This window comes from Dipodomys merriami, unplaced genomic scaffold, assembly GCF_024711535.1.
Source record: "Dipodomys merriami isolate MVZ:Mamm:240054 unplaced genomic scaffold, mDipMer1.0.p SCAF_2, whole genome shotgun sequence".
In the NCBI taxonomy this organism is placed as follows: Eukaryota; Metazoa; Chordata; class Mammalia; order Rodentia; family Heteromyidae; genus Dipodomys; species Dipodomys merriami.
The window spans coordinates 59,570,731-59,583,466 of NW_027203381.1; the positions used below are offsets into that span (position 1 = coordinate 59,570,731).

Below are 12,736 nucleotides of genomic sequence, written 5' to 3' on the forward strand. Positions count from 1 at the left end.
AAGTTTTTTTTTTCCATTTAATCGTAATACTTAATTCTTAGAAGTCACAAAAGTGTGTACTCTCTAGAATATGAAAAATTAACCTTTTTAAAAATAGACAACATTCAACCTTAAAGCAAACTAAAAAGTAACCTTAATGATGAGTATTTATATTTCCTCTTTAATAAATGTACTATACTAATATATGTCATATTCACTCATTACAGCTATAAAATTAAATATAGGAATTAATTCTTATTTCAACAAATTCTTGAGATAGGAGACTACCATATGACGTTAACATAATGAAGTCTTTTCTGTTTCTAAAACATTAAAACTTGATTCAGCAAAAGCCTTTGTTGTAGGGAGGGCTTGAGGTTGGGTGGGTTTTTTTTTCTTTTTGCTTTTTGGTATTTAATTCATCTATACACAATGTAGTACATACAAGCAAAATACAATTGAGATACTGTTTTCTTTAACATTCCTATAGGAGATGAAATTCATTTGCATTAGAGACAGCACAATTACTGATTTTTAACTCATGAAAGACAAATTCATAGCTTTTCCCTACATTATCTCCTAGTATTCACACCATGGAAATATACCCTACATTGCTTAGTTACTTCCTACAAGTGGGCAGAAATTGCATTTTTCAAAGTTTTGTTTTTCACAGAATCATTCAACTTTACTTTCAAAAGCACATTCAAGTTGGCATGTCTTAGTTCAAAAACAACTGATGCAATGTGTGTGTGCACATGTATATGTGTGTATACATGGCTTTTTAAACTTCAACACGCAAAATGAATTTCTATCAAGGGAAGTTGTGACAACTTTTATCAGTATTTTTAAAGTTATCAAATTGTTCTTTTATTAAAAAATCTTTGGTCTATCTGTATTACCAAGATATATAAATAAAGGGGAAAAAAACAAAGATTTTTATTCAGTAGACTGAATACAATTTAGAAAGAGAAATTGATGCTTTGTGCATGGTTTACATTACAATGATTTGCATTTAAGAATGAAGTACATGTGGTAAAAAGAATTTTCTGAGTAACTGAGAAAACAGTGGTAGCTTGTCTATCTGCTGGGAAATAAGAAATGATATGTAACAAAAGACACTATTGGTAAACAAACAGCATGCCAATAATTTCATAAATTAAGATTAAAACTACCTCCCTTCAAACTATCATTGGCTTTAAATTCTATTTGAGGTATTAATGCTGCTTCTTGAAAAATCAAAGAAACAAGTATAATATTAAGAAAATTAGCACTCAATTGTTGAATCATTTTTAAGTAAGCAGGCAATAAGGATGAATTGTGTTCTTCCCATTTGCACTTCAACTAACACAAAAACCACATATAGAACTGACTTAATGCTTACAAATTTACTTATAACTTGTTAATTTGCATAGAAATGCACCAAGAGAACAATAAAATATATATAAAAGCTTTGGCTTGAAGTGTCACAGTAGCCTGGTTTTTGAAAGCCACCAGCCTAGTACTTCAGCCTCATCCCAGGAGTCTGAACCAGTTCACAAATCACTCATAGCTACCTCTCCCTTAGCCCACAGTACAACTAGCAAACTTCTGCATTTCAAACTAATAAAGGAAAGGAAAAAAAGATTAAAACCATCCAATCAGAAATGACGCAACCCCCATACAGCAGCAGCTTATGCATTCATTTGGTATGTTAGCCATCTTCAAATGCAGTGAATCATACACAGTGCATTTTCAGCTGCTTCCTGGGTATTTCATATCACCAACATGTTCAAAGAAATCATGTGCTAAGAGCACTGGGTAAGTCCTAGATCGTTCTTTCTTTAATCTATACTAAGAACTTGGGACATGACTAATTCTGAACCCATATGAGCAGAACAAAATTCTTTCATTGACATGCCAGACAACAACAATTAATGTCTGCATTTTGAAAAAAAAAAAAAAAGCTAAAAAAAATAGTGTTTGCTGAGTTCTAGTTGAGGTTAATGACTTTGAACTAGTTTTTCACTTATGTTGAAAATAATGTACAATGCATCATAAAATAATGGGATATAAACTATCCAAAGTTAAAAGTCTAATGATTTTTACTAATTGTAACCATCGAAGAATTCACAACAGCTAGAAAGTCAATAGAAGTTGATTTAGAAATACAATGCACTAAATACATGGGATAGTTCTTTCAAACATTATTCAATATGTTCATCAAACTTTCACATACTGTGGGATAAGTAACTTAACCTTAAATAAGTATTCAGTGTAGCAAAAAACTGCCACTTGGACTTCTCAAGTAAGAAATAATATTAGAAAAGCATACAAATTTAGGACACTTTTTGAAAACTAGTAAAGGAAAATAAAAAATTTGGAATACTTACTAAAACCCAGTTAGTTACATATTGTATCTTTTACAACATAAGAAGAACTAGCTTCATGTGACACAGGAAACTGCAAATCCTAACTCCCATCTTTTTTTTTCAAATAAGAGATACTAATTTTCTGATAGGACACAGACTCATTTACAAACAAAAGATGTTGTTATTTAAGATGTATGTAGAAATGTGCAACTTTTTTTTAAAATCTCCTCAACACATCCCAGCATTTATCCAAAGTACCTTGTTTTAAAATATATTCAATCCTGAAAAACCAAGGAAGTGGCTACCCTATAGACCATCAAGGTAGTAACTTCATTTTGGCTCCTCACCATCAGCTGTTTAATGAGTAATAATGAAGAAATGTATGTGAATGAGACATAAACTAAGCTGAGACACAAGGAAGAAAGAGTTCAGAATGAGTAATAAAGGGCCCAAATTTAAAGTCCACATTCAACTTTAAACAAAGATGCTCGACCTCCCTCTTTCCTTAGATAACTCTCAATGTTAGCAAATCACTGTGAAGAAATCCCATCCCCACAAAACTTGTTACTCCCTCATTAAGCTAGTACACTTAAATTTGGCTATAGATCTCCCCTTATTGCCTATTGTGCCTCCAAGGTTTTCTTAAAAGCAACAACAATAACAAACTGCTCAGAAACAATTGTTTGTCTCAGTGATTGTCCACCCACAAAAACGATTTCTTTAAGAATGCCTCAGAAATATATGGACCCCTTAATTGATTTTATCATTCCACATTAAAATATCCAAAAAGAATTAATCGCGAAGTTTGGTTAAGCAATTCAGCTGACACAGTAAATATTTACACTTAACATCTCACAGGAAGTCTTGACAAGCATTTGTTGCCATTGTGCTGGTGTAGTGATGGGAGTGGGAAGCAGGGGGGGTGGGGGGAGGCAACTTCTGATAAACAAGTTAACTGGTCCCAGAGAACTGAACCCAGTTATCCACCCGAACCTCCCCCCCATTAGATACCAGATATTTTCCAAGCACAGAAAGCACCTTATATAATGAAAGTAAAAAAAAAAAAAAAAAGTAAATCAATGTAACTTTCTATGCTATGTTATCTCCACGAAAATCCTTTTCAAAACTAAGGGCATGTTTTTAAAAGCTGGGTGGTTTTGTAGTTTTTTTTTTTACTTACACGTAATCCCAACAGCAAAAAAAAAAAAAAAAAAAAAGAATCTAAACAAAATATATTTACCTTAGCTTTTTAGAGACTGAGTAATCAACTTCCATGATTTTCCCATGCAATTCCACTTTACCTTTAAAAACAGAAATTTAAAGCACTCAGAACCTTCCCGAGACCAAACGCGCGGGGGTCTAGGAGGGGCAGACACACAACTCTTAAGTTTGGGCACCGCCTTCGGGCGCCCTCCAGGGGTCTCCCACCCCGCGCCAGCCCAGCAAACTTAGTACCCAGAGTAATTCAAGGTGGGCTTCTCGGCTCTCGGGCCCCGAAAGGAAGGTTGCGAGGTCGGCTCCGACCCCAGGTAGAGCTGTGGGTGGCATTACCGGAAAAACAAATTTAATAAAGAGCGGCGCCAATTTGAAAGGATGAGCTCATTTGAAACTCAAGCTGCAAGGCTGGCGCGGCCCCGTTCCCGAGCCGGCCCCCACCTCTCCATTCCGAAAACCCGGGACCGCAAAGGCTCCACCACGTGCGACCCCCCCCACCCACCCACCTTCCCGGTGGCCCCGAACAGACGCACTGAAGCCCCCCCTGGGTGTGCAGCAGCGAACAGCCCCGGCCCGGCCCGCTTCTGGGTGTCACCTTGGCCTGGCCGCCGCCCCGCCCCCACCCCACGCGCTCTTGGGGAAGGGGCTCCGGCGGAGCGGGGCCGCGGGGCCCGGGGGGCCGGGGCCCGGGTCCGAGCGCGGCTCCGCGCGCAGCGTGTGCGGGAGGGAGGGCTGGGGAGAGCGCGCGCGCGGGTGTGTGTGTGTGTGTGTATGTGTGTGTCGCTCTCCGACTCCCGTCTGGGCTCCGGCGCGCTCGCGGGCCCCCCGGTCTCCTCTTTCCCGGTTCTCAGCCCGGGCCCCCACCGAGTTGAGACAGGGCACCTCGTAAAAAGGTGCTTCTGGCCGAGCGGGAGGCAGGGGGACGGGCGGCGGAAAGCCCCCAGCCCCGAGTTCTTCTCAATAAAATCGGACAAAAAATTCAGGGAAAAATAGGAGCGCTTGCGAGACCAGCGAGGGGACTGAGCTTCGGGAGAGGAGCGAGGGAGATGTGCGGGCGTGCGGGGCTGGGGCGGGGGGAGCCCCGAGACTTCGAGGGGACCATCCAGGTGAAACCGAGGGGTGACGAAAGTGTGGGGGGGGGAAGACAGGTGAGGAGGGGGCTCAAAAGCAGAGTGCGGCTCAGGGAGGTTCTGGGCACGCGGCATGGGAAGAAGGAAAGTCCGGCCAGGGAAGGAGGAGATGCCGGATTTGGGGAGAGGGGGTCTCTTGCAAAGGGGGTGACGGGAAGGTCAGTGAACCTGGGGGGGCACCGGACGGTACAAGGGTGGGGGTGGGGGCCTCTGAAGAGCCGTACGGGGCCCTATGGGTGCGCCCAAAGAGCAAGCGAGCCCCGGGGACCCCCCCGGAGGGACCCGGGAGGTGCCCCAGAGGTGCGGCCCGGAGGGGCGAGGGGTGAGCCCCGGGCTGCGGGGGGAGGGGAGCGGGCCGTCCCGGGAGCGGGCTGGAGACGAGAGTTGAGCCGGTGCGTGGAAGTGAGCGTGCGGGCACGCGAGCCCCCGCCGGGCGCCGCCCGCAGGGCTCGGCCCTCCGTGCGGGCTCCGTCCCGGCTGGAACGGGACGGAGCAGGGGGGAAGGGGCAGCGCTGAGCACTCACCCGAGAGGGTCTCGATGGCGCGGATGGCCCAGTTCTGGTCGGGGTAGTCCACGAAGGCGTAGCCAGACTTGAGCAGGACCTGTCCCGCCAGGGGCAGCTTCCTGTCCCCGAAGAGCTGCCGGAGGTCGTCGGCGGTGACGGCGGGGCTCAGGTTCCCGATGTAAAGCTTGTTCATCATCGGTCTCTTCCCCGAGAGCCCGCGGCTCCCCCGGCCCGGTACCCGGCGCTCCTCGCCTCCTCCGCGGCCCTCGTCTCTCCTCCTCCTCCTCCGCCCCCCCTCCCCGCCCTCCGCCCGCCCGCCACCCACCCCCACCCTCACCCTCAGCCTGGCTCCCCCCACCGCGGCCGGCCCGGCCCGCCCGGGGGCAGAGGCGGAGGCGGGGACTCGGCGCGGCTGCCTCCTCGGGGCAGAGTCCCGGGCCGGGCGGCGGCGGCGGCGCGCGGACAAAGCGCTCTCTCTGCCTCCCTCTCTTTCTCCCTCTCCCGGCGGTGGCGGGAGGAGGAGCAGCGGCGGGCGGCGGCCGCGCACCCCGCGTTTGTCTGTTGAGAGTTTGTACGGGCGTGTGCGCCGCCGAGAGTGAGCGAGCGCCCCCTCCCCGCCCCGCGCCCCCCGGGCGCTCCGGACGCGCGGCGCGCCTACCCGGGCTCCGGCCCCGCACCCGGCGGGCGGAAGCGGGTCTCGGCCCAGGGTTAGGGTTCGGGGCTCCGTAACCCCACAGCGGGCGCGGCGGTGAGGCCGGGCGAGCGGCGGAACGCGGGTGGGAGCGCGCGCGAGAGGGTGCGGGGCGGCGGCGAGGCGCGGGCGGCGTGGGAGGGAGAGGGGCCGCGAGCGGGCGTGGAGAGGGGTGTGCGCCAGGTGGACCGGATGTGGTGCGCGCGGCCCCGGCCCGCGGGAAGGTGTGTTGGGGAGGTGAGCGGCGGGGGCAGGCTGGGAGACAACTTTGGAGGCGAGTTGGCGGAGACTCGCTCCCTACGCGTGCCCGGGCGGTGCGCTCGTCCCGAGACCCGCTCCCCGCGCGGCTCCTCCCCGAGCGCGGACGGCAGCGCGTGGTCAAAGGACGGAACCAGAATTGGACACTCAGAACCACGCGAGTCCTTCGGGGACAGCCCTTCCCCGCACCCCCCTCCCCCCGCATCCCGGGGAGGAGTTGCTCTTGACCCCGGGCCTCAGTTTCCCGCCTCGTAAGTGGAAGCGGAGAAGGCCGGAGAAGTCACGCTCTTCTCCGCCAGGACCCCGCGCGCTCGGGACCCCGGGCTGAAGTGGGCGGCTGCTCCATTCTGGGGAGTGTGGAGGCTTCCCGGGCGCACTCCCTCCCCCCGCCCAGCCAGGTGACCGCGGGTGCGGAGCGGGCGGGTCGGCGGCCCGGGGAACGGATGCGCGCTACCAGGCTCGGCCACCAGGTTCATTCCCAGGGCCGGGGGAAGGGTAGGGTGGCGCGGGTGCGGGAAGCGAGGGCGTACGGGCTGTGTAGGAGTTCGTTGAGCCTTGAGAGGGCCGGGAGAGGAAAGGAGCCCTTCCCGGCGGAGGAAACGGCGTGACCGACGGAAGGGGCAGCGTGGTTGCACTGAAAGCCGTCCAAACCCCTCGGCCGGGAGAGGAATCTGTTACGCCAGACAGGACACACACTGGACACCCCCGGACTGCAAGATCTGGGGAGGGAAGCCTGGTGGTTAGAGTCATTGTCACAGCCAGACACTAAAAAGCTACGGAAAGAGGAAAATGGCAGGATCTAGAGGTAAAGGAGCTCATCCTCCCCAGCTCCGCACAGCTGAGGGCTTTAAAGACTTGATGATACACCGAAGGGGGCGGAGTGGAGGGGAAGAGGCGGCCATGGGACATTGTTGCTGGGAGTTCGGGTGAACTGGCTGAGTTATGAAGTCTTGTAGTTTTCCTATTCCCGAGGCAGATTGAACGTGGCTTGATATATATATATATATATATATATATTTTTCAAATGCTGCCTGTTGATTGTCCTTCAAGTGGGTAGCCTGTCTCCCCGGGATTCAGACCGCTTCCTCTGCTCCTGAGGCGTAGCCTGAGACATTGCAGCATCCACCAGCCTGTTTCATCTCTAAAGAGGAGAGCTAGTAACCCACCCTTGGGGAGTTCTTGGGAGGTTTGCATGAAACAGTTGAAGCGCTGTGGGACCCACACTGAAGGACGGTTTCGTTCTTTGCCCCAGAAACTTACCTAGGAGTTTTAAAATACTTTTTTTGAGGCTTAAAAAATTAGTGGGGGGGGGGAATCACGAGTCCATGTTCATCTAGACATTGGCAGTTATTTTGATTCTGGCTTTTGTCAGAATCGTTCTCATACTTCCTTCTTTCCGGAAAATGAATTAGATTTTACTGCTCCTGGGGTTGGAAATGAACTTTGCCACCGTTCCCAAAAGTACTAGATCACCTAGTTAGGGATGTTCCCTTACTAAAATGTGGAGGGAAAAAAAATCACAAATGAAGCCACTCGTGTGTATATGCCACAGCATGATAGGAGCCGACTGTCTTCTGGTTATTTGCACACATGTCCTCCCCTGCCCCCCATTCAGTATGGTCTCCGTTATGTGATAGGATGTAAATAGGCAGGTTTGCTTCCTTATTTACAGTAAAAGCTACATATATAAAAGAGAAACGAGAGTGACAAAGATAGGTGGTCTCATTCATGTCTGAAAGCCAGTGAGACTTACGTTGTATAATATTTTCAGACATTACAATTAACTTGATCTTATTATAAGACCGTTAGTTTTTAAACATGAGTTTAAGTATTCTTAGCAGAAGTGACTTCTGGAAGAGTTTTCTTTCTCTGTTAAGAAGGTTTTCAAACTTTTTCTTCTGGAAAAAGTACTCGGTGCTTGCTGATCTGACATTTTGTAAGTAGTGTTGATGCAGAAGTGAAGGTTGAATGTTGAACGTGCGTGAACAATTTCTCCAAACCTCTGATTTGCAGAACCCCCCAGTTCTTCATCTAATGGTTCAGAATTGCACCCTAAGGTACAGTTCTTTACTTAGGGAAGACACATGGACAGACCCAAAGTGAAAAAATCAGGAAACCAAAGGTTTGCCATTGCTTGTGCCTGACAAAACGTACTTTCTACCTTCTTTGTCTGAAGTTTGCCCACCTCAGCTCTCCCATTTAGAATTCTTCAATGATCTGGATTCAGTTGAAACCTAATGGAGCCAATAGTTTTGAATATTTAAAGCTAGAGATGTGGTCGACGTTCTAGTAGTAATATGTAAAATAATAATTTTTAAAGCATATCTTTTGAAAAGTTTCAAAGATACAGAACCGCATGGTGATAAGGTAGGTGGGACCAGATTTCTGAAGTATATATAAGCTGGAAAACTGAAGTCCAAGAAAGCAGAATTTCTTCATGAGCATAAAATTCACCTAGAAAATCTTTCATCTTTGAACTTTAAAACTTGGGGGAGTAGAAAGGGAGGGAAAGTAGAAGAAAACAAGGGAGGGGGTAACAAATGTATCTATTACCTTACTTATATAACTGTATAACCTGTCTGGCATCACCCTTAGAATAAAATAAACTTTAAAAATAAAGTATTTTATTTTGAGAGTCCATGAATTTATTAAATCTTCATCTTGGCTTTTCATAACCAAAGTATGTCTGTTCATTGTCAGAGTACCTTAATGGTGTTGCTATAGTGGCCTTAACTTCTTGGATCTACAAAATCTTCAAGAAATGATTCTTGCTGAACTTAATGAGTGTCAATACAGACAGTGTTTCTACATAACCTGAGCAGTTGGATAAGAAAATAAAAAAGCCTGTTTACTGGAAGGTTGGGGCAAAACCAGCAGTGAAGTAATTTTGAGATGATGATTTCAACACCTCCACTATTCCTACATCTTTTTTTGTGCCAGCCCTGGGGCTTAAATTCAGGGACTGGACAGTGACCTTGAGCTTTTTTGCTCCAGGATGGCATTCTGCCACTTGAGCCACAACTCTGCTTCCAGCTTTCTGGTGGTTAACAGGACTTTCCTGTCTAAGGTGGCTTTGAATCACAATCCTCAAATCTTAGCCTCCTGAACAGCTAGAATTTTAGAGATGAGCCACCACCAAAACCCTTCACTTTTCATAATTTCCAGATGCTGGGCCATCACGGAACTCGGCTCTTTTCCCTGGAATGTGTTTCCTCCCTGGGAGAGATTCCCTCTGCCCTGCTTGGGACTAGTATATGTACAGAACTTCATACAGATAGCAAATGTTCTTTATAAAGTAGTAATAGTTGAATGACACTGTGAATGTGCTAAAATCTCAGGAGCACATTTTTTGTTTGTTTGTTCTTTGATTCTTTTGTGATTCTGGGGCTCAATATCAGACAGGTGTTATACTACTGAACTATGGAATGTGAATTGTATATCATTTGTCTACAAATTGTATGACAACCTCCATTACATAGAGAGTTGAGAAAGAAAGAAATTTCTTTCCTCTTTGAATCTCCTTTGGTCTTTTTTTTTTCTTTTTTTGCCAGTCTTGGGGCTTGACCACAGGGCCTGGGCACTGTCCCTGAGCTTCTTTTGCTCAGAGCTAGCACTCTACCATAGCACTACTTCTGGCTTTTTTTGTTTATGTGGTACTGAGGAAACAAACCCAGGGCTTCATGCATGCTAGGCAACACTCTACCACTAAGCCACATTCCCAGCTCCTCTCCTTCGGTCTTTGTGAACCTGGTCCATAATAAAGGCTCAGGTAGTATTTGTTGAATACAGAATGCCCATCTGAAACCTCAGATGAGAGTATCTATTTTGCACAATCTTTTTTTCATGTTGAATTCATTCATCTACTTAGGGTATTATATGATGTCAAACAGTAAGTACAGAGTGAATAAACATCCTGATCCTAAGAAGTTTCTGGTAAGTGGAGGAAGCAAATATGGCCACACTTTTATGGAGTGACATTACAAGTGCCATGGTAGACTGTGGGTATAGTGACATAAAAGAGATTTCTTAGCTGGACACAGTGGCTCACACCTGCAGTGTCAGCTATTCAGGAAGCAGAGAATGGAAGAATCATAACTCTAACGGCCCAGACACAAAATTAGCAAGACGTTCTCCCCCCCCCCCCCCGCCCATGATAAGAAGCCAAGCATGGTGGTGAGTGTTTATAACCCTAGCTATGAGGGACAGTGTAGGTAGGAGCATCATGATCTGAGACCAGCCCACAGCAAAAATTTTTTAAACTTTGCTACCTGGAAAATCAAAAAAGGACATAGATGGGTTGTGGCCCAAGTGATAGAAGACCTGCCTTAGCAAAAGAAAATCCTAAATTCAAACCCTAGTACTACCAAAAAAAATTTTTTTTTTCATTGGCAGGTATCATGGAGGGACTGATGTTAGAAATGGGTTTTGAAGAGTCAGTAGGGATTCACTAGGATAGGAGAAGGCATGAAAGAGGAAATACATCCTAGGAAGGATAGCATGTTAAAGGCACAAAGGCATAAAAATGAATTTGCTCTTCACCTGAAGCCAAATCCAAGTATATATTTAGAAGTAGCACTTAGAAATAATGAACTGAGAGATAATGCAAAATAAAAAATTTTACAGGATCAGGCTGTGGGCATGGTTTAGGTGATAGACCACTTACCTAGCAAGCACAAGACCCTGAGTTCAAATCCCAGGACCACTAAATGTGTGTGTGTGTGTGTGTGTGTGTGTCCCAGGACCACTAAATGTGTGTGTGTGTGTGTGTGTGTGTGTGTGTGTGTGTGTGTGTTTTCCCAGAATCTCCAGAGTGGTTTACAGAAGGCCAAGCATAGTGAATGACAAATAATCCATTGTTGTGAAACCTCAAACTCAAATTATAAAAGCATGGGTGGGGTGCTGGAAGGTTATATGCAAAGAGTTTGGAAAAAGGAGTAGCAATTGAATTTTTCTAAAAGATAATCTAGAAGGCAACCAAGCAGACACCTTAAAGCTAGAAATTATTTCCAATCTAAAATTCTAAACCTAGTGAGATCAATTAAAAATCATTCAAGGATTCAAATATACCCCCATTTGGGAAAAACGACTGAAAGATAAATATCAACCATACCATGGGAGAAGACAAGTGATTTGGAAAACAGGAAATCCTATGAAGGATGCTAGGCAAAGAAAATCCAGAGGCTAGAAATTCAGCCATTCAGAAAGCAACCAAGGCAGAATGGAACAAGAGGATAGGTGGTTTGGAGTAAAGACTTCTGGGACAACCCCCCCCAAACACAGGAATGAGAAAGAAAAAAGAACAGGAACATTTTTAAATGAGTGGATATTAACTTCTGATAGGATAGCAAACACGGAGCATTTGGAAAAACAAGGAAATCATTAACTAGGAGAAACACATGATCTTACAAGAAAGGAGCAATGTTCATAGACTCAACAGTGAAAATATTTGTACAGTCTTAATGTAAACACCGACATATTATTCAAATTGCATCAAGAGAAATTGTATCAACCAGAAAAAGGCATTTGAAAAAATGAGCAAAAGGTGTGAATAGAATATATAGAATTATATTAACTAAATTAAAATTATATGGACTAAATTACAAATAAATTCACTCTTTAATAATCAAAAAATTAAAACTACCAAACTGACAATTCCTTTGAAATGATAACAGGTATTGATGAATACCAGGTATTGATTGGAGCATCAACTGCTTACAAGGTACAGTTACTCTGAAGAGTAATTTGTCAATATCAAGTAGAGCTGAAGAGACAGGCTTCGGGTACTGCAGCATGCTTTTAGGTGACTATTAATGTCTTATCTCTTTTACACCTCCAATTGTTCTTCTGCCCTAGGTCTTCCCTGGTACCCTTGTTTTTTCTTTCACTGAAAAAATAGAAGCAACCAAAAGAACATTCTAACCTATCTGTCCACATTCTTGCATCTATGCCCATAGATACTGCTCCTTCTTCTATTACTATGGTATGTATGATATAGAAGATATACAGTATATATTGGAACAGCAAAATCAGGGTTTTTTTTATCTTATTACCTCTAGGAACAGAGAAAAAGGAATAGAGGATGGACGGAGCACATGATATTTGTTTTATCTGGCCTTTTTTGGTCTTTTAATTGTTAGGTATGTGTTGATATTTTTTCCTCTTCAGTAGCAAAATCTACACTATGAGACAGGATGATTTTTAAGCTCTATTATGCATCATAACCATTAACAGAATTTAAAAATATAGATTCTCTAGACACACCACTGGAACTTCTGAATCAACAATTTCCTATTTTATAAAACATTATAGATATTTATATATGTGTATTTACACATGTCTGTGTACCTGTATAGAATATGTACATATATCATATATTTTATGTATATAATATGTATACACATATATGTCAGACCTATGAGTAAGTTTTAATTGTTTACTCACATTCCTCAAATGTCCATGTTTTATGTTTGTTTTATTCTTTGTTTTTCAGACATTTGAGAGTAAACCACAAATAGGATACTTCCTTATGCATATATTTTTTTCCATTTATATCTACTAGAGAAGGATCTTTTCGAAATACATAGCTCTAGTATAGTGAATGAATTAAAC

The 12,736-nt window shown here is 44.9% G+C and overlaps 1 protein-coding gene across 1 annotated transcript in view; it reads right to left on the minus strand.

Moving 5' to 3' along the window:
• Igf2bp2 (insulin like growth factor 2 mRNA binding protein 2) overlaps window positions 1-5,431 on the minus strand; it is a 156,549-nt gene extending 151,118 nt beyond the window's left edge. The window contains exons 1-2 of the mRNA XM_070029765.1: window positions 5,197-5,431; window positions 3,568-3,628 (exon numbers count right to left, since the gene is read on the minus strand). Of these exons, the coding sequence (XP_069885866.1) occupies window positions 3,568-3,628; window positions 5,197-5,374 (239 nt within the window). The 5' untranslated portion in view covers window positions 5,375-5,431. The remainder of the gene's footprint in view (window positions 1-3,567; window positions 3,629-5,196) is intronic.
• Window positions 5,432-12,736: the final 7,305 nt, after the last annotated feature.